The 22,818-nt window shown below is 42.4% G+C and overlaps 2 protein-coding genes across 2 annotated transcripts in view; both read left to right on the forward strand.

The window, feature by feature from the left end:
- The window catches only part of LOC310996402 (protein NLRC3-like), a 260,542-nt gene that overhangs the window by 187,853 nt on the left and 49,871 nt on the right, over nt 1–22,818 (forward strand). The gene's annotated exons all lie outside the window — the stretch shown is intronic.
- The window catches only part of nlrx1 (NLR family member X1), a 35,599-nt gene continuing 22,315 nt past the window's right edge, over nt 9,535–22,818 (forward strand). Inside the window, 4 exon segments of the mRNA XM_083985131.1 lie at nt 9,535–9,679; nt 10,881–10,937; nt 15,615–15,745; nt 20,353–20,773. Coding sequence (XP_083841257.1) covers nt 10,921–10,937; nt 15,615–15,745; nt 20,353–20,773 — 569 coding nt within the window. The 5' untranslated portion in view covers nt 9,535–9,679; nt 10,881–10,920.

Consider the following 22,818-nt stretch of genomic DNA (forward strand, 5'->3'; position numbering starts at 1 on the left):
CTGGTCCTGATCCTCCTCAGCAGTCTGGTCCTGATCCTCCTCAGCAGTCTGGTCCTGATCCTCCTCTGCAGTCTGGTCCTGATCCTGATCCTCCTCTGCAGTCTGGTCCTGATCCTGATCCTCCTCTGCAGTCTGGTCCTGATCCTCCTCAGCAGTCTGGTCCTGATCCTCCTCTGCAGTCTGGTCCTGGTCCTCCTCTGCAGTCTGGTCCTGGTCCTGGTCCTCCTCAGCAGTCTGGTCCTGGTCCTCCTCTGCAGTCTGGTCCTGATCCTCCTCAGCAGTCTGGTCCTGATCCTCCTCTGCAGTCTGGTCCTGATCCTCCTCTGCAGTCTGGTCCTGGTCCTCCTCTGCAGTCTGGTCCTGGTCCTGGTCCTCCTCAGCAGTCTGGTCCTGGTCCTCCTCAGCAGTCTGGTCCTGATCCTCCTCTGCAGTCTGGTCCTGATCCTCCTCAGCAGTCTGGTCCTGATCCTCCTCTGCAGTCTGGTCCTGGTCCTGATCCTCCTCAGCAGTCTGGTCCTGATCCTCCTCTGCAGTCTGGTCCTGGTCCTGATCCTCCTCAGCAGTCTGGTCCTGATCCTCCTCTGCAGTCTGGTCCTGGTCCTGATCCTCCTCAGCAGTCTGGTCCTGATCCTCCTCTGCAGTCTGGTCCTGGTCCTGATCCTCCTCAGCAGTCTGGTCCTGGTCCTGATCCTCCTCTGCAGTCTGGTCCTGATCCTCCTCTGCAGTCTGGTCCTGGTCCTGATCCTCCTCAGCAGTCTGGTCCTGATCCTCCTCAGCAGTCTGGTCCTGATCCTCCTCAGCAGTCTGGTCCTGATCCTCCTCTGCAGTCTGGTCCTGGTCCTGATCCTCCTCTGCAGTCTGGTCCTGGTCCTGATCCTCCTCTGCAGTCTGGTCCTGGTCCTGGTCCTCCTCAGCAGTCTGGTCCTGATCCTCCTCTGCAGTCTGGTCCTGGTCCTCCTCTGCAGTCTGGTCCTGGTCCTGGTCCTCCTCTGCAGTCTGGTCCTGATCCTCCTCAGCAGTCTGGTCCTGATCCTCCTTGACAGTCTGGTCCTGGTCCTGGTCCTCCTCTGCAGTCTGGTCCTGATCCTCCTCTGCAGTCTGGTCCTGATCCTCCTCTGCAGTCTGGTCCTGGTCCTCCTCTGCAGTCTGGTCCTGGTCCTGGTCCTCCTCTGCAGTCTGGTCCTGATCCTCCTCAGCAGTCTGGTCCTGATCCTCCTTGACAGTCTGGTCCTGATCCTGGTCCTCCTCTTCAATCCGGCTCTGAGTCGTCTGATTCCTCTCAGTCTCTCTCTCAAAGCGTAGCTCTCTACCCTCCTTCAGGTGAGATCTTGCCCAATGATCCTAGCGACGATGAATATAGCGAAGCTTTAAATAATTCTAGCAATGATAATAATGAAACTGATGGTGACAATAATGACGATGATATAGACGATGTTCAATATGAGAGTGCGAGCGAGAGCCAGAGCTCAGACTTCAGCTCGCCCCGTCTACCTGCTGCACAAGCCTGCAGCTCTCCTCTCTCAGAATCTTCAGAAACCAAAACATCAGACTCTTCTTCAAGTGCTCCAGACTTTTCTGCTCCCATTTTACTTGATCAAGTCAATGAGTCACCATATAAAGATAAAAAAAAGAAAAGAAAAGCGAAAGTCTCTTTAAAGAGTGATGAAAAGCGATTAAATGATAACCCTTCTCCGTGATCCCATACCTCCCCCTTAATTCCTCATGAGCTATCTAAAGATTGCCACCTGGAATGCTCGAGGAATCCAATCAAATGCTTTTAGACAACAGAAGATAAACTATTTATTAAATACAGACTTTGATTTTCTTTGTCTTCAAGAACTGAGACTGAACACCATTGAAGACGTAAACGATGTATCGAAACTATGGAATAAGGGGAAATGTGTTATATCAATAGGAGAAAATAAAGCTGATGGTATAGGAATTTTATTTAAATCCCATGATGTTGACATAATTAGAAGAAGAGATATAATCCCAGGAAGACTTCTTATTATTGATTGTTTCTATTCTGGTGAAAAACTACGTATTATAAATGTGTATACTGCTCCACAGGTTTCCAAAAAAATGCAACTGTTGAACAGACTGAAGGAACTCCTTACAGTAGGTTATAAGACTATCTTGTGTGGTGATTTTAATACTGTTACTGATTCCAACGATAAATACAGTCATAATACTTTTAAATTGTCAAAAGAAGGTAAATTATTATGAGATCTCTGTTCTGATGCCAATCTAATTGATTCCTGTCGTTATGTAAATCCCCAAGGTTTTTGTTATACACGTTTTGACTCTAAAACGAAAACACGTATAGATAGGATTTATATCTCTTCTCATTTTAAAGTAAATCAATATGATACTGTGTTGAATCATTTCTCTGATCACTTGCTGGTAAAAATAAATATATCTTCAGATACCTCTACTCCTAGAGGATTCTGGAAATTAAATACCCAATGTTTGACAAATCATGATTTAATCTTAGAATTAAAAACTGAAATAAAAACAATCTTACAATTAGATATTCTCACTAATTCACATATTGAACTTTGGGAGTTATTGAAAAGAAGATTGAAAGATTTCTTCAAATTTAAATGCAAAGAAATCAATAAAAATAAAAACGAGAAATATAATTATCTTGTTGAACAATATATTAACCTTAAACAAATAGTACAGAAGACTCCTGAAGATGATGATAAGATACTTGATCTGAAAAGAGAAATAGATAATCTGAATAAAGAACTATTATTTGGCATATGTAAAAATATAGATATAAATAATATGGGTAATTTATCCTATGCCATTAACGCTGCACAGAAAAAAAATAAAAATAAATTTATAAAATCTATTCATGATCAACAGGGTAATGAATTCTTCACTGAAAAAGAAAAGAGACGGGTGATCAGAGATATGTGTTCAACTTCTTATAAAAATGTTGACATAGACAATGATTGTATATCTATTTTACTTGAAGAAACTACCAAATATCCACCTGAAATTTTTAAACCACTTTTAGGCCTTATACAGAAAGAAGAAGTCAATGAAGCAATACAACAGCTAAACACTGGTAAAAGCCCTGGTCCTGACGGACTTTCTAGTGAATTTTATCAGTTATATTTTGATGATATTCTAAACCTTCTAACTGAAATGTTCAATGAAGGAATAGAAAAACATAAATTTGGTAAATCCTTTTATGATGGTGTTTTATGTTTATTGTATAAAAAAGATGATGAATGTGATATAAATAATTACAGACATTTAACTATAATGAATACAGACTACAAAATCTTAGCAAAAATAATTATGAATAGATTAAATGATGTACTAGATAAAATCATAGACAAAGAACAAACATGTGCAATAAAAGGTCGACTAATGTGGGACAACCTATGCACACTAAGAGAATTAATCTACTCATCCCAAACTAAAGATTTTTACATCTTGAGCTTAGACCAAAAGAAAGCTTTCGACTACATATCTAGAAATTATCTGTGGTCTGTAATGAGTAAGTATGGGTTCCGCTTGGAATTTATCAATATAATTAAATGTCTGTATCTTAAATCAAATGTTTGTATTAATGTAAACGGTTTTTTGACGGACCCTTTTTCTGTAGATAGAGGAGTTAAACAAGGTTGCCCTTTGAGTGCTGCCCTGTATGTTCTAGCCATAAGTCCTCTTATAAAAAAAATTAATTGTGAGCCATTGATTTCTGGAACATATGTAAACTTAACACATCATGTCAAAGCCATTGCTTATGCTGATGATGTCACTGTCCTGATAAAAAGTCAATTAGAAATGGACATACTATGTAATCTTTTAAATTTGTATGAATTAGCGTCCGGTGCCAAATTAAATCATAACAAAAGTGAAGGTGTTTGGATAGGAGATGACTCAAAAAAAAAATCCTTGAATGTTCAAATTAAGCAAGAAATAAAAATCCTAGGCATAACTTTTTGTAACAAAAATTGTAGTGAAAATAATTGGGAGGAAAAACTAAATATAGTAAAAGATGAAATAAATAAATGGCAAAATAAAAATACAAGCTATAAAACAAGAATTAACATTATGAAAACACATATAGTATCTAAATTGCTCTTCCTCTCAAGTATTTTCCCTCCATCTCCTGAAATTTTAAAGAAAATGAATTTATTTATTTATTTAACCTTTATTTTACCAGGCAAATTGCTTGAGATAAAAAAATCTCTTTTACGAGCAAGGCCTGGCCAAGAAAGCAGCAACAAGATAATATACACACAAAGAAGTGAGGACGAATATGAGAGAGAGAGAAAAGAGAGAGAGAGAGAGAGAGAAAGAGAGAGAGAGAGAGAAAAGATGAATGACGTCCAGAGTTCTACAGTCCGGCAGGGATATGGGGGGAAGAGAAGGAGGACGGGAGGGCTGTGTGGTACAAGGGGAGATTGTACCAGGGGATCCTGAAGGAAGAGAGATTATGTTAAATCAGCCAGGGCAGAACAGAACAATGCACAAGAATACACACTAAAAGAACGCTAATCCAGTGATGCTAAAATACTAAACAGTAAAACATTTACACACTCCATGATTTGCCATTAAAAAACAGTTAAGTCTGGTTTTAAAATCGGAAAGGGTGATGAATGCCTGTAGTTTTAGTGTTTTTTGGAGATTGTTCCAGCCAGAGGGAGCAGAGTACATGAATGCCCTCTTCCCAAACTCAGTACGAGTTCTGGGGACAGAGGCAGATAGAAAGTCCAGAGAGCGCAGTCTGTATGATGAGTTTGATGTGAGAGTGAGGTAGGTGCAGAGGTATGAGGGAAGTAGTCCAATAATTGCTTTATAGATGAAGATGTACCAGTGCAGAAGCCTACGTGCAGACAAAGACAGCCAGCCTACTTTAGCATACAGAGTACAATGATGAGTGAGTGACTTACAGCCGGTAATGTATCTTAAAGCACAATGATAAATGGCATCCAGCATATGCAAAGAAGTAGAGCAGGCATTCATGTACAGTACGTCACCATAATCCAACAAAGGAATAAAAGTAGCTGCAACAAGCCTTTTTTTAGAAACAAAAGAAAAACAAGATTTATTTCTGAAATAAAAGCCCAGTCTCACTTTTAGCTTCTTTACCAGGTTTTCAATGTGAGGTTTAAAAGACAGATTGTCATCAAGGATGATGCCTAGGTATTTAAAAGTAGAAACAGTCTCAATAAGGGTACCTTGAGAAGTGTATAAAGTAGGACGATAATTAGTTTTGTCTCTAGATTTAGTAAAAATCATCATTTTAGTTTTATCTGCATTAAGCACCAATTTCAAGAACCGGAGTTGGGCTTCTATTTCCTTAAAAGCAGCTTGCAAGTGATCTACAGCCATCAGCACAGTGCTTCCAGAACAATAAATCACAGTATCATCGGCATAAAAATGGAAATTTGCATTGTCAACATTTTTCCCCAAATCATTTATATAGATTGTAAAAAGCAGGGGACCGAGCACAGAGCCTTGTGGCACCCCCTTATGGACAGCCAGGGTATCAGAGGAGTAGCCATCAACTTTAACACATTGAGCCCTGTCTGATAGATAGTTAGAAAACCAACTAACAGCAGAATCAGAGAGTCCTATATTAGCTAATCTATGCAGCAAAACATTATGGTCCACAGTATCAAAGGCCTTAGAGAAATCAATAAAAAGGGAAGCACAATGTTGTTTGCTATCCAGGGCCATACAAATATCATTAACTACTTTCGTAGCAGCAGTGACTGTACTATGTGATTTTCTAAAACCAGATTGATAGCATGATAAAATTTCATTACTACACAAAAAATCCTTCAACTGATCACTTACCAGGTTTTCTAAAATCTTGGCTAAGGGTGACAAATTTGAGATAGGCCTGTAATTATTAAGGCTCGAGGGTTCACCGCCTTTTAAGAGGGGGAGAACGTGAGCCATTTTCCAGGTGTTAGGGATTTTCTTACTAGTTAGAGTTAAGTTAAAAATGTAGGTTAAAGGTTCGGCTATAAAGTCCGCAGCAAATTTTAAAAAATAGACAGCAATGTTATCTGGCCCCGCTGGTTTTTTAAAATCTAATTTTGTAAGGGCTTTATGCACCTCAGCAATAGTGAAAGGCCTAAAGTTGAATTTAGTATCCAAGGGAGTCTCAGCATTACTAAGTGGAGCCTGGGCTGCAGTGGGGGACATAACTTCTTTGTCAAAAAGAAAACCAGATGACACAAAATGCTTATTAAAACAATTGAGCATCTCAGCTTTGTCATAGATAGTGGCCGATTCAGACACAATACAAGTTGGGAGACTAGAGGAGTTCTTTGGAGATAAAGATTTAATAGTCCGCCAGAATTTCTGAGGGTTATTTAGATTTTTGGCTGTTAGAGCAAGATAATAGTTCGATTTGGCCTTCTTAACTAAGGTAGTACATTTATTCCTTAAGCATCTAAAAGTGGTCCAGTGAGCTTCCACATTTGACTTTCTTGCTGAATAAACTGTGTGTTAACTTTGTATGGGGAACCACACGAGAAGTAACAAAAAGAGACCTCTTATTTAAAAATAGAGACCTAGGTGGTTTGGGAGCAGTTGATTTGTTTATTTCTTTGAATATTACTTTTGTTAAAATCATATCAGCGGCCATCTCTCGGAGTGCTCCATGGCTTGGACCTCTTTCCTCCTGGCAAAAAAAAAGAGGTAGAGGCAGACATAAGATACCATTCTTCAAATGAATTTTTTCTGACTTCCAAGACGAACATAAACACTTGAACATAAACTGGGAAGCAGATCCAAAAAAAAATATCTTTAATAAAATTAATGATCATAGATATGGAAACGATAAAATGTATTTCAAATATAGAAAACTTCAATATAATTAAAATCATAAATAATAAACTCCTCTCAGAAAGCCTCAGAGATGTCCGCTGGTTGATATCACTCAACAGACTCCCAGTCAGAGCCATAGTGTCCTGGAGTTGTTATGTCACGACAAAGAAATGTCCAATGCCCGGATGTACCAGCGATGAAACTCAGACTCATCTTTTACTGGAATGCTTCAGATCACAACAAGTATGGAACTATGTTAAACCTTTGGGACTTTCATTTACAATAAACTTCAACTCTGTTACATATGGACTCATTCAGGAAAACATACACCCCAAACAGAAAGAACTTTTTCAACTCATCATCGCCATAATAACCCATAAACTATGGACAACCAGATGTTCACTCACTCTCAAACAGATCTACATAGACAGCACTCAAGTATTCAACAATATCATCACTGAACTCCGTAGAAGAAAAACATTGGACAAACACAACAATCTACCTTGGGACATCTTAAACTTATAATTTATTGTATGTAAAAAAAAATAATAATAAAAAAAATCTGTTATGAACCTTGCTTTGTTTATGCTGTGTATGCTTCTTTGTAATATTTTGTGAACTGCCATTTATATCTGTATAATATGTTTTTGTAATATGTTAAACCTTAAATAAATATATTTAAAAAAAAAAAAAAGAAAGGAGGAGAGGAGGGGAGAGGAGGAGGAGAGGAGGAATGGAGGAGAGGAGAGGAGGAGGAAAGGAGGAGAGGAGGAAAAAGGGAAAGTAAAGGAGGAGAGGAGAGGAGGAGAGGAGAGGAGAGGAGAGGAGGAAAGGAAAGGAGGAGAGGAGAGGAGAGGAGGGGGAAAGGAGAAGAGGAGAGGAAAGGAGGAGAAGAGAGGAGAGGAGGAGAGAGGAGAGAGGAGAGAGGAGCAGCTCTGTCCACTAAAGTGACATAATAATTATAATCTTCATCATAACTATGATGTAATTTAATGATACAGCTGTAACCATGGAGATGACACGGAGCTGCACAACGAGAGGAATCGAACCTGTGAACCAGTCATTCAGCAGGGGAATGCTTTTATTCTGAAAATACTCATATCATTTCCGGTTTTGGCGAGCCTCCTTCAAAATAAGAGTCCCGGATGTAACGTTCATCACACTGCGGTTATTTACATACTGATGATCAAAACAAAAACCACACGTCATCAACACGTTCATGTGACGTCACTCCCTGTGGTAAACCTCGGTGCTTTTTTTTTCAATGAACTTTATTGAAAAGGGTTGTAGCTACATGCAAACAAAAGCAGACAGGTGCTCCAATATATATAATCAAAAATAAATAATTAAATAATTAATAAATGACAGTGAATGAAGGTTATTATTAGTAGCCAATAACAAAGTAGGGAGGAAAATAAATACATTAATAAATAAATAAAATGACAACGTTTTCAATAAAGCTAATTTTTTTCAATGAGCTTTATTGAAAACGTTGTACATACAAACGGATGTACAGAGAACAGGGTCGTAGCTACAATCAGACAGGTGCTCCAATATGTATCAATAAACATTAATAATACATAAATAAATCAAAATAAAATCAGGTTGTTTTAAGCAATGTTAGAAAACATAACATCATGGAAAAGGTAATAAATAAATTAACATATAATATGACAGAAGAAAAAAAAGGGAAATATAATGTGTAAAAGCTTTATTCTACTTCATAATATCTCTGGATGTGATGCTTTGTTGAGGGATTTCATGAACTCTTTGAACTCAGTAAGAAACTTGTGAAGTTGTGTGAGCTTTCAGACTGGTTACATTCATGTAGGCTATGTGTTTTTTTGTTTTTTTTCTCTTTATTTAAGTGTTCAAAGTGTAGAAAAAGTGTCAAACACTGACACACAACACAACACAACACAACACGAGAGCTGTTTCACATTCAGAAAGACAATGAATAAAATAAATAAATAAATACAACAAGGATCTCATTCAAACAAGTAGAAAATGAAGGAAATTAAACAAACAAAAATAAATACTAAATATTGTCATGTCAATACACAGGTGTGTAATAATCACTGTTTACATAAACTCCATTAAATGTCAGGAAGTACAATAAATATCTTTTCATAGTTTTCTAAAAAAGTTGTGTTCTTTTTATTTGTAACTAAGTCTAGGGGTTTATAGACGGAATTTAATTCAATTAAAAAATGAGAAAAGGATTGGTTTGTGGTTTAAAAAAAAAAAACTTTATTTAAAAGTTCCAATCACAGTCAGAACATTGACCGTGGACAATACAAACAGTCAGGCATCAGGGAAGTAAATGAACATACAGTATGAGATATAAAGTGGATGAAGTGCATAAGTCATTACATAGGTAACATAAATATAATAAAATAAATTAAATTAAATAAAAGGAAGAAAGAAAGAAAATGGCAGGACATATCACATTTCTCCAAATATTTCTTCAATTATGTTGTACAGTGTGTATACATTTTTTATTATCAATTATTTTAATACATTCAAGGTAGTTCCTGAAATCAATTTCAAAAACAGGAAAGAAAGGTCGACCTTTGGAAAATGTGGTTTTATGTAATGTGGAATTTTGCAATTAGAATAATCAGATGAATTAAGTGTTGTTGTTGGTTTGTGGTGTTTCCTGTTTCTGTCACGACCTCTGACGTCACAGAAAGCAGCCGCTCGCTTTTATTTTGAAGGAGCGGGTCTGTTTCCGGCGGCGGCTGCAGAAGCGGAACAGTTAGAGACAGGAGGAGACCTGGAGGAGACCCGGTAGGCATAGAGACCAGGACTAGAGACCAGGACCAGGACCAGGACCAGGACCAGGACCAGGACTAGACCTCCTCAGACCCCGGTAAGACTCTCCTCTCCTCGGTACCGGACTCGAACCCGGTCCAGACCGTCTCAGAGCCGCGTGACCTTCTCCCTGGACCCGGTCCAGATCCTCCGCGTCCTCCCGGTCCCGGTGTGGACCTGTCTGCAGGGGGTCCAGACCCGGTCCAGACCCGGTCCAGACCCGGTCCAGACCCGGTCCAGACCAGGTCCTGGACCAGGACCCGGTCCAGATCCTCCGCGTCCTCCCGGTCCCGGTGTGGACCTGTCTGCAGGGGGTCCAGACCCGGTCCAGACCCGGTCCAGACCCGGTCCAGACCCGGTCCAGACCCGGTCCAGACCCGGTCCCGGTCCAGACCCGGTCCAGACCCGGTCCAGACCCGGTCCAGACCCGGTCCAGACCCGGTCCAGTGCGTGTGAGGGAGAACAGATGACAGGTTAAAGGACCAGAGCAGCTCCAGCTGCACCAACACTCAGCAGAAACATCAAGTTCATAACAGGATGTTCAGCATCACAGGTTTTACAGACATGACAGGATTCTCTAGAGAACAGTCACAGAAAGTGTCCCAGGCCGACGGCGGCAGGCAGGGGCATGCAACCAGCACAACACTGAAGAAAAGGTTAAATAGTTAAATAGTTAAATAGTTAAATAGTTAAATAGTTAGATAGTTAAATAGTTAAATAGTTAAATAGTTAAATAGTTAGATAGTTAAATAGTTAAATAGTTAAATAGTTAAATAGTTAAATAGTTCAACAGTAGGAAGCAGCTGCAAGAATGTGTAACAAGTTGTGAGATGGAGATGAAGTTTTCCAGTTGAAGGTGTTTTTGTAAAGACAGCAGCTGACTGGGAAGATGCTAAAGGCCGGATGGAGATCTGGTTTCTTTAGTTCTGGTCCCGAGTCTCAGTCCACGGTCTTTTAGCCTATTTATTTAGTATTTCTTCTATTCTCAGTGCATTACACTGATCTTTACTATTTGATGTCTTATTGCTGTTGAATGATGTTGTTTATTGTGCAGCTGAGAAACTGAATTTCCTTCGGGATAAATAAAGTATCTATCTATGTATCTACCTATCTATCTTATATATATTGTTATTATTATTATTATTATTATTATTATTATTATTATTATTATTATATATATATTGTTATTATTAATATTGTTAATATTAATATTACTGTGTGTATTGATGTGTTGCTGTCTGTGTCCGTGGTGCGTTCAGGTTCCTCCTGGACCAGATGTGAGACTGACGCAGCAGGAAGATGAGTTCACCACACAGGTGAGTGTCGTTAGCTGTTGGTGGTGTTGAGGTGATTAATGAGTTGATCAGTGATGAAGCTGTTTGTCTACCTCATACATGTTGTTGTGTAAGTGTTGTCCATTGTCTAACTGTGTCAGTTTATGCCTCATCTTGGTATAACAGCTTGTATTCTGTGTGTTAGGGTTAGTTAGCTGTAGGGACGACAGATGGAGCTACATCTGCTGCAACCATCTTTACATCGTTTCCTTTAAATGATTCATGTAACTGCACATTGTCCCTTATTAAACTAAACTAAACTAAACATGATGCTCAGTGACACATGTTCAGGGAGGAGGAGGAGGAGGAGGAGGGGAGCTGTGGTAGATAGATAGATAGATAGATAGATAGATAGATAGATAGATAGATAGATAGATAGATAGATAGATAGATAGATAGATAGATAGAGAGATAGATAGACAGATAGATAGATAGACAGATAGATAGAGAGATAGATAGATAGATAGATAGATAGATAGATAGAGAGATAGATAGATAGATAGATAGATAGATAGATAGATAGATAGATAGATAGATAGAGAGATAGAGAGATAGATAGATAGATAGATAGATAGATAGATAGAGAGATAGATAGATAGATAGATAGATAGATAGAGAGATAGATAGATAGATAGATAGATAGATAGATAGATAGAGAGATAGAGAGGTAGAGGTAAATGTCAGCCTGTTCCCAGTGAGTTTCTCTGATCTGCAGCAACAAGTTCCTACAGGTCAGAGAGTCACAGCAGCTGGAGGCTAAAGCCCATAATACTACATATAATACTCTACTAAACCTCATAATACTACATATAATACTGTGCTGCTAGTACACTGACTGGACCAGGATGTAGTAGTCTATGTAGTATTCAGTTCTAGTGACTGAACTGAATCAGCAGAATCAGATCATTAATGATTAATGATCTGTTCAGCTCTTCAGATTAAGATCAGATCAACTTTATTAGTCTTATATCTGATCTTAAAGGAGCTCTGACTGCAGAGTTCAGTTCAGTTCAGTAAAACTTTATTGTCAGTCACACAGTGTAAGTGACAGTTACACAGTTACACAGTTACACAGGGGATGTAACTGACATAGTTCTCCAACTGAGTAACAGCTTCCTCAGCAGCAGTTCATTGGAAGTCTACAGTCTATGGCCGTGCACCACTCCCCTGACCCCCCCCCCCCCCCCCCCCCCCCCCCCCCCCCCACACACACACACACACACACGCCCTCACGCTGGTTGCGATTAAAGAGTGAGTCACAGCAGCAGTTCCCCTCCCGGCAGCACGGGAACCACACAACACTATTCACTATGTAGTATACAGTATGTTGTGGCTACTCTTGTGTTCCAAAAAAAGGCGATGGTCAAAAACATCAGAGCAGTGTGTGAGGAGGAGGTCTAAGACTCACTAAATAAAAAGCACTCGCGGAGAGATAGTTTCAATCAAAAGTATAACGATTTATTTACAGGAACAAACACGATCTCATCTCCGGGTTGACTTCAAACAGATAAACAAAATAAACTGTAATTTAGCGGTCAAAAAACTATATCACTCCTCACTCCTTCCACAGACAAAAGAAAATCACTTCCAGAACCAGCTGTCCTCACTCCCAAATCACGGGAGGAGGGTCGCCTGACGGTGGCTACAGAAAAACAATTATAAACAAATAGTGTAAATAATAATTATTTTACCATAATCAATCAAAAGCAATCAAAAATAATAATAATGTCTAAATAGGCTCCAACACAGTATGTAGGTATGCAGTATGCAAACAGAAGCTAAATCTGCAGTATGCGAAAGATTCCCGGATGTCGTACTGATTCGGAAAATCTCTCCAGTATCTGACCAGTCTACATTGTAGGGTTGCACGGTATACCGGTACTAGATTGGTACCGGGGTACTAACGCATTTAAAACGGTACCATACTGCGCTTAGATGGGACCGGTACTTTCATTCTGCGCCGCCGGCAGCGGTGACGTCGCCGCGTGAAGTCGCCGCATTGTAATTTGAGCCGCGAGGAGCGAGAGAGCGAGTCACAATGAAGCAAGGTGCTTTTTATCATTACCGTTACAGCGCCACCTGTCCATGTGCCTGTGTTTGTGTGTGTGTCTGTGTGTGTGCGCGCGCGCGAGAGAGAGAGAGACGGCCGCCACAGCCTCGTTAATAAGTTTTGTTTTTACCGCGGATCACCACTGGCTGCATGCTCTCTCTGTCTCTCTCTCTCTCTCTGTCTCTCTCTCTCTCTCTCTCTCTCTCTCTCTCTGTCTCTCTCTCTCTCTCTCTCTCTCTGTGAGTGAGTGAGCACGGCGAAGCAGCGCTACGCAGAGATGAATTAACGGAACGATATTGCGTTGATGGGGGTGGGGGGAGCAGAATCTATTTGGTCTACATATGGGAAACAATAGGTGTGTGTTTGAGTAACATGAACATTTGTGTTTCATTCTATAAACTACTGATAACAATTTCTCCCAAAAATTACAACTGGTCAAAATAACAAAAAAAGATGCAGTGTTTTCAGACCTCAAATAATGCAAAGAAAACAAGTTGATGTTCATTTTTAAACAGACATTTTTTAATTTAGGAAGAGTTCAGATTAATATAGATGGAATGTTAATCCTGCAGCAGCAGTAACTGTTTACTGATTTCCTGTTTTATGGTCCAACATTTTTCTATTAAAATAAAGCCAATAATGACATTTTTTGTGTTCTCTTTTTATGTGGAAAAGTACCGAAAAGTATCGAAAAGTATCGAAAAACATGTTGGTACCGATACCGGTACCAACATGTTGGTATCGTGACAACACTACTACATTGTGTCCTGTCTCCCACAATGCAATGCTCCCCTGACGTCTAACCGTAACCAAAGACGGTTTAGAGTAGTTAGAGTAGTAGAGTAGTCCTGTGGGTAAGTTAATTAGCGATGGTTTTCTCCCCCGGGATGAGGACGGAGGTTGGCCGGCCGAGCAGCTCTGCAGACCGGCTGCTGTCTCTGTGATGTCCCGGTCGCTGCAGAGCTTCACTTCTCTGAAAAACATCGGAGCAAACTTCTAAACAGCCGTCGTTTGGATAAAACAGACAATGAAACATAACGACACAAGGAAGTGCTACTAGCGCTGCAGGGGTTAAAGGCTCTAAAGGTGCATTCAGTCAAATAAAAACAGGCACAATAAGTAGCTACACCTCAGAGCAGGACTACTTCCCCAGTCAGAGTTAAATCTAATCTAAAAAAGTGTGTCTGGTCCTGGTCCTGGTCCTGGTCCTGGTCCCGGTCCTGGTCTCTGGTCCTGGTCCTGGTCCCTGGTCCTGGTCCTGGTTCTGGTCCTGGTCCTGGTCCTGGTCCTGGTCCTGGTCCCGGTCCTGGTCTCTGGTCCTGGTCCTGGTCCCTGGTCCTGGTCCTGGTTCTGGTTCTGGTCCTGGTCCTGGTCCCGGTCCTGGTCTCTGGTCCTGGTCCTGGTCCCTGGTCCTGGTCCTGGTTCTGGTCCTGGTCCTGGTCCTGGTCCTGGTCCTGGTCCTGGTCCTGGTTCTGGTCCTGGTTCTGGTCCAGGTCCTGGTTCTGGTCCTGGTCCTGGTTCTGGTTCTGGTTCTGGTCCTGGTTCTGGTCCAGGTTCTGGTCCTGGTCCTGGTCCTGGTCCTGGTTCTGGTTCTGGTTCTGGTTCTGGTCCTGGTTCTGGTCCAGGTTCTGGTCCTGGTCCTGGTCCTGGTTCTGGTTCAGGACCAGATCAGTGTGTAAAGCTGTGAAGCTGCAGAGTCCTGGGGGGGTTAGAGTGGTTGTCGGGGTAACGTGAGACGGTTGTGTTGGTCGTGTGGCTGCATGTTTAAATGTCAGTGAACATGTCTCCAGCTGCTGCAGGATGCCTTCACTGCCTGTGGGAATGAGCAGCTTCCTCCCGGTGTGTTCACTGCCTGTGGGAATGAGCAGCTTCCTCCCGGTGTGTTCACTGCCTGTGGGAATCAGCAGATTCCTGGTGTGGAAGTCCATAGGCAGCTAATCTAAAAAAGAGCGTGTTATCAACAGTAGGAGATAAAACAAAGTGAATGATCACAGCAGTAACATAGTAACAAGGAGGAAGTCTGTATTTCTACATGTGAGCCTGGTTGTTTTGCTCTTAGTCTGTTCTGTTCTCAACTCATTTCATTTTTTCATTTCATTTCTTTATTTATTGAATTGGGACAGTGCACATTCATCAACACTGACGCATTAAGTATCAGTGTAAATGTGCCGGACTTAGCACAACTGCTACATTTCAGCCGCACTCAACATGTATTTATGTAGCACATTTAAAAACAACCTCAATGCTGCAGGATGCGTTCACTGTCTGTGGGAATGAGCAGCTTTCTCCTGGTGTGTTCACTGTCTGTGGGAATGAGCAGCTTTCTCCCGGTGTGTTCACTGCCTGTGGGAATGAGCAGCTTTCTCCCGGTGTGTTCACTGCCTGTGGGAATGAGCAGCTTTCTCCTGGTGTGTTCACTGCCTGTGGGAATGAGCAGCTTTCTCCCGGTGTGTTCACTGCCTGTGGGAATGAGCAGCTTCGTGGTGTGTTCACTGCCTGTGGGAATGAGCAGCTTTCTCCTGGTGTGTTCACTGTCTGTGGGAATGAGCAGCTTTGTAGTGTGTTCACTGTCTGTGGGAATAAGGAGCTTTCTCCCGGTGTGTTCACAGGCAGCTGGGTCAGCTGGTGTCAGCGTGGAGGAGGAGGAGGAGGAGGGTGGATGTGTCCTTCCTCTCTGCCCCCCCCGGCCTGCAGCTCCGGACCTACTGCTGCCCCCCCCCACCCCCACCCCAGGACTCAGGTAACTGCCCCCCCCTGCTGATGGGTACAGGTGATGTATAGGGAATATGGACATTAAAGTAGAAGTCAGGTGAATGTTTGTGTTAATCTAAGTCTTAAATAGTTGTATCTTCCGACAGCAATCACTTCTATAGAGTGTTTGGTCTGAAACACGGGTCTGTCAGTCACTCTGCTCTGCTCTGAGCCCAGGAGAAAACTTTCCTTGTATCCTACAACCTTTATCCAATGAGGAGAGAGAACGGCATAAAGGGGCAGTCCTCTCTGTGTGTGAATGTGGTGACGTAGGGACGAGGACCAATAGATCCATGACGAGGGCGGGGACTGCTAACTCCATCTGCTGACAGGAAGTTAGCCAAAACCACCGGATCACTTACTTCTGCTTTAAGTTAATGAAGCCGAGATACTGTTAAAGGGATAGTTCAACATTTTGTCAAATTGGCCCATTGCCATAATCTCTATAGTCATAGCAGTAGGTTTGTTACCTTTAATTGTCGGTGCAAGCTGTTTTTAGAACGGAGTTGTTTTAGAGGGAAATTCGTGTAAAACCACTGATGCACGTTGCCTTCAGGGACAGTTTTTCATCAACAGTCTCTGTATTTCCCTCTAAAACAACTCTGTGTGGTAACGTTGTGTTATTATCTCATAGTGTGGTGAATGTGCAGCTCACAACTTGTCCACCAGAGCGTTGTGGAGTTGTTGGATTGTGTATTTGATGAGTTTGATGATGAGGGAAACCAAGAAATCCCATAATGAGCCTCCGTAGCGTAGCTCTGAGCAGCTCACGGCTCTGCTCCGCCGTTCTAAAAACAGCTTGCACCAACAATTAAAGGTAACGAACCTACTGCTATGACTATAGGGATTATGGTGATGGGCCAATCTGACTAAATGTTGAACTATCCCTTTAATACTTTGTGCTTAAATTAAACAGAAATAAAATTATAGGCTGTGTGTGTGGGCCAACATGTTCATAAAATATGAAATGTCACGTTGGCCCACACTGTCAGATACATTTTAGACAAAAACTTTAATGACATTAAACCAACAATGTGATTCACGTTCGATCCTCACGTTCCTACTGCCATCCATGTTGTCCATATTCCATATCTGTCATATCTGTAACCATTAGCAACAAAACCAATAGTAACCATGCAATAGAACATTTAAAAGCATTTTATTTCATTATAGGCTATTAAAAAAAGTTTAAAAGTGTTCCAAGCTTCACAAACAATTAGATCTTGGTGTTTTATTTGGATTTTGCCGTGTCAGAAAACCATAGTGCAGGTCCAGACTGTGCAGTTGCAGTTTTATAACCAACCACTAGGTGGCGTTATGGGTGTATTATATTATAGATCAATGGTCTGACTGTGCAGGTCTCCAGTCTGCAGCTATATACATACTATTGGCATGAGCAGCTGTTCTTAAAGGGACAGTCCAGCTCATTTCCCATGATGCACCTTGGACCTACCACTACCATGTGTAAAGCTTTATAGCTGTTTCTCTGTGTGAGCCAGTGAAGACAGCGTCAAGTTTGATAAAGTTGTTCTCTGACAGAGTTTGGCTCCTATGGAAGCGTATTGCAATCACTTGGGGGAAAAAAACTCTCTTTTCCAGAGTTTTTTTCCCCTTGTTTTTCAGAGTTATATTTTTTCAAGACGTAACGAGATTTCAAAATCCCGCGAGGAGCTTCGACCTTCAAGTAACATAAGGCTCCACTTCATCATGTGTAAATGCTCCACTTTGAAATATAGCTGAGCCCCCCCGGCCTTGTTTTGTGCTACATGTTTATACAACAGTAAGAGCGTGTAAGGAGTCGGACTGATTTCAAAATAAAGGTTGACCTCCCAAAACAGATTCAGTTGCACAGTTTGCAAGGTGATGTAGATTTTCAAAGTAAAAGCCCAACTACACTAATGTTCCCTGTAAATTCAGGTTGATGTTGAGAGGAGACGACCTGTTGTTACTGAACTCCGTCACTCAGGAAGTATCACAGCAGTCTGATGGAGCGCCTTTATTTTGAAATCCGTCCTCACGTTACTGACTGGACACAGGAAGTCAGAAAAAATATTACTCAGAAAAACAGAAAAATAAATTACTCTGAAAGAGCTTTTTTTTTTCAAGTGAATGCAATACACTTCTGTAGTCTCCAGTTCTTAAAGGGATACGCCAACATTTTTTTTCGTGTCTTGCCTCACTCCCGAGTCCATGACCAGCAGATAGACACCATCCTTTCCACTGTGCGTGCAGTAACCATGGAGATAGAGCCGTATCGCTGTAATTAGCTTAGCTCAAACACTGGAAGTATATAGGTAGTGTTAGCCTGCCTCCACCTAAAGTCTCTAATTAGCTTAGCTCAAACGCTGGAAGTGTATGGGTAGCGTTAGCCTGCCTCCACCTAAAGTTGCTAATTAGCTTAGCTCAAGCGCTGGAAGTGTATGGGTAGCGTTAGCCTGCCTCCACCTAAAGTTGCTAATTAGCTTAGCTCAAACACTAGAAGTGTATAGGTAGCGTTAGCCTGCCTCCACCTAAAGTCGCTAATTAGCTTAGCTCAAACGCTGGAAGTGTATGGGTAGCGTTAGCCTGCCTCCACCTAAAGTCGCTAATTAGCTTAGCTCAAACGCTGGAAGTGTATAGGTAGTGTTAGCCTGCCTCCACCTAAAGTCGCTAATTAGCTTAGCTCAAGCGATGGAAGTGTATAGGTAGTGTTAGCCTGCCTCCACCTAAAGTCGCTAATTAGCTTAGCTCAAACGCTGGAAGTGTATAGGTAGTGTTAGCCTGCCTCCACCTAAAGTCGCTAATTAGCTTAGCTCAAGCGATGGAAGTGTATAGGTAGTGTTAGCCTGCCTCCACCTAAAGTCGCTAATTAGCTTAGCTCAAACGCTGGAAGTGTATAGGTAGTGTTAGCCTGCCTCCACCTAAAGTCGCTAATTAGCTTAGCTCAAGCGATGGAAGTGTATAGGTAGTGTTAGCCTGCCTCCACCTAAAGTCGCTAATTAGCTTAGCTCAAACGCTGGAAGTGTATAGGTAGTGTTAGCCTGCCTCCACCTAAAGTCGCTAATTAGCTTAGCTCAAGCGATGGAAGTGTATAGGTAGTGTTAGCCTGCCTCCACCTAAAGTCGCTAATTAGCTTAGCTCAAGCGATGGAAGTGTATAGGTAGTGTTAGCCTGCCTCCACCTAAAGTCGTTAATTAGCTTAGCTCAAACGCTGGAAGTGTATAGGTAGTGTTAGCCTGCCTCCACCTAAAGTCGCTAATTAGCTTAGCTCAAGCGATGGAAGTGTATAGGTAGTGTTAGCCTGCCTCCACCTAAAGTCGCTAATTAGCTTAGCTCAAGCGATGGAAGTGTATAGGTAGTGTTAGCCTGCCTCCACCTAAAGTCGCTAATTAGCTTAGCTCAAGCGCTGGAAGTGTATAGGTAGTGTTAGCCTGCCAGCGATGAATGAGAGCGGATTGAAGTTCTGCTGCTTAGGCTGTTTCCATCCCTCAAAGCCACAGACAGCGTCAGATGGAGACTCAAACATGCACCAGAAGTTTATTTACTTCAACAAGCCGACATGTTTGTAAAACTAGATCTAAGTCTGGCGGAGTCGAGACCCAAGTTGCCAGGCTCGGTGTGTTCAGGTGCAGTGGGAAAAGCTACCGTTTGTGTCATAACCACAGGAATAATATCAACTCTTGACAACTCTTGACACAACTACCGGAAAACAGGAATTAAACAGCAATTAAACTGAAAAGATTCCTTCTTTTAGACCTAAAATATTAGGAACATACAGCCCCCAGTTGAATTTGCCCGGAATTGTCCTTTAACTTGCAGTAATGGTGTTTCTTGTAGGGGTGGATTCACATAAATATCGTGATATCTTTTTTGACGATTTTTAAATCGATTTTTTTTTTTTTTTGGAATTTCTTAAAATATTGTGCAATGTGCATTAGTTAGCCTTTTTTACATCCAGAGAGTCCAGGTTTTGAAAAGGGTTTAAGTTCACTTTATAATGGAGTATGTTCATTTATAGGCTCCTACAGTATTTGTGTGCAGATAAATGTTAAAAATGCTAAAGACAAAAAATCATAGAGAGAATCTGCAATATCGTAGAATCACAATTTAAATCAAATCACCATCCAAAAAATCATCGTAGAAGAATCGAATCGGGAGAAAAGCGAATCGTCCCAGCCCTAGTTTGTTTATGGGATGCATGTCAGTCAGTTTGCTGCCTGTGTGTGTCCCCAGACCCGCTGCAGGTGTGTTTATGGGATGCATGTCAGTCAGTTTGCTGCCTGTGTGTGTCCCCAGACCCGCTGCAGGTGTGTTTATGGGATGCATGTCAGTCAGTTTGCTGCCTGTGTGTGTGCTCAGACCCGCTGCAGGTGTGTTTATGGGATGTTGCCTGTGTGTGCTCAGACCCGCTGCAGGTGTGTTTATGGGATGTTGCCTGTGTGCTCAGACCCGCTGCAGGTGTGTTTATGGGATGTTGCCTGTGTGCTCAGACCCGCTGCAGGTGTGTTTATGGGATGTTGCCTGTGCTCAGACCCGCTGCAGGTGTGTTTATGGGATGTTGCCTGTGTGTGCTCAGACCCGCTGCAGGTGTGTTTATGGGATGTTTCCTGTGCTCAGACCCGCTGCAGGTGCACCGCAGGAAGCTGCAGCTGTGGTTCAGCCACCTGCCCCAGGAGGAGAAGCAGTTCGGAGGCTCCTTCAGCCCTGAGACGATGCACGTGGACCCGCTGGTGGTGCAGCGGACGGCCCAGGACCGGGTGGACCGGGGGGGAGGGGGGGGCCAGCTGAGCCCCTCCCCCCTCCCCCCCCTGCAGAGCCGCTCCGTGTCCGTGGAGCAGCTGTTCCAGCCGCCGCCCGGTTCCCACGGCGACGGGGGCCCGGGGGGGCGGGGCCTCAACGTGCTGCTGTACGGCGCCGTGGGAACGGGGAAGAGCACCGTGGTCAGGAAGCTGGTGCTGGACTGGTGCAGCGGGACCGGACTGAACCGGTTCAAGCTGCTGCTGCCCTTCTCCTGTGAGGACCTCAGTCACCTGGACAGGTGAGAGCCAATCAGAGCTCAGTCACCTGGACAGGTGAGAGCCAATCACAGCTCAGAGCTCAGTCACCTGGACAGGTGAGAGCCAATCACTGCTCAGAGCTCAGTCACCTGTCCAGGTGAGAGCCAATCACAGCTCAGACCTCAGTCACCTGGACAGGTAGACTAGGGTCATTATAGTTCACTAGTGGTGCGGTTTCATGCTGCATTCACGTGAAATTGGGCAGAGGGCAGACGGACAACAGTCGCTGCACGTAACAGCATAAACAGCTCGTTCATTTAGTCATTTAAAGGTTCATTGTGTAGGAATTCCTCCATCTAGCGTTGTGGTTGTAGATCGCAAGCAACTCAGTTGTATTTTTCATGCTGCATTCACGTGAAATTGGGCAGACGGCAGAAGGACAACGGCATAAACAAGCCTCTATGTAAACAAGTGGTCCGTCAGCACGAGGCAAAACAATACACGTGACAATATGTTGTCATGGCGATGTGGTATTGTTTTACCGGCTTTCTCTGGACTTCTGTGACTAAAATGACATCTGGTTTGTTAGCGACGGCCGTCTGCCCGACTGCAGTCCTCACAGATATAGATAGATAGATATGAATGATATGAACGGCTAATTCAGAGCTGAAAGGAACACTTCACTTTGTTGATGGGGGGATTACTGATTAATGAAAAACAGACTGAAGAACCAAATAATCCATTTTCGTGAATAGATAACAGAAGAAGTTACACAATGTCCCTTTAATGTAAGTGCTAATTTCATTAGAAGGAAATCAGAGTTCACTTTTTTGTAACCAGAAAAGGAGCCAAACTGGGTGAGTATTGATAACGTGTGGGGTAGAAAAGTCTGTGAGTTTGATATGAACACCAGCAGGTCGTCTGCATAAAGAGACACTTTATGTTCAGAACCGTTCCTCAAAATACCTGCAATATCTTTACAGGAACGTAGAGACAAGATACATTCAGGGGTCTCCTTTGAGGCAGTATAAAGAACATCAAACACACGACGAATATTAGAATAGGTTTGGTCTCCTGATATAATTGATGGTAGAATATAATTCTCTACATGAGGGACGTTTCAATGCTCCTCTGTCATAGTGATAAAACTGAACTGAACACTGTGACGTGCAGTGCTCACACGATGCATTCTGGGTAAACTGACTATTTATATGAGAAGGAAATTTAGTTTTGACTCATGAGTGAAGTGTTTTTTTGAGAGAGAGAGAGATGCGCTTTTACCAGTGATCTATGGTGTCAGACTGTTTAACCAAATGATCTGAGAGTTTAGAGAAACGAGCCAAACCAACTGAGTAACAGTAACCATGGTAACCTCCTTCATTAAAGCAGATATCAGTGGAATGTTTTTGTTAATATAAGTCCTAAATAGTCCTATTTTCCGTCAGCAATCACTTACATGAAGTATTTCAGCCTAAACACGAGTCTCTCCGTCACTCTGCTCTGCTGTAACCCGAGGAGAAAATTTTCCTTGTGGGATACAAGTGTTATCCAATGAGGAGAGAGAACGGCATGAAGGGCTGTGTGTGCAGCCAAGGGATGCGCGTGAATGTGGTGACGTAGCACGAGGACCAATTGATGCCTGACAAGGGCGGGGGCTGCTAACTCATGGTGCGTTCAAAGAAACTCGTACTTTGTGTTTTTCCTTCCTGTGAAGTCATACCAGTTCGATCTGGTACGAGTTCACGGGTCGGAAGTTACGAGTGGCCGTTATAGGGAACTTTCACAGACAACAGGATGGTAAAAACACGAGCTACGGGTTACCTGGAACGCTACCAAGTCGTAGTTGTGACTTGAAGCTGTAACTTACGGTTTCAAAAGCCTGCCTTGAACGCAGCATTAGCCGAAACGGCCGTGAAGCTGATATCTGCTTTAAGATCCATTTCTTCTTATTCACTTTTTGAAAAGCAGTTAAAAATACATCTCAACTTCTCTTGAATTTCCCGCTCTTTCCTCTCTCTCTCTTTCGCTCTCTCCACATCCCACATCCTTACTTTGTCTCTTTACGAGTTTAATTAATTTTATTTTT

The sequence above is a fragment of the Trachurus trachurus genome, assembly GCF_905171665.1.
Source record: "Trachurus trachurus genome assembly, chromosome: 13".
NCBI classification, from domain to species: domain Eukaryota; kingdom Metazoa; phylum Chordata; class Actinopteri; order Carangiformes; family Carangidae; genus Trachurus; species Trachurus trachurus.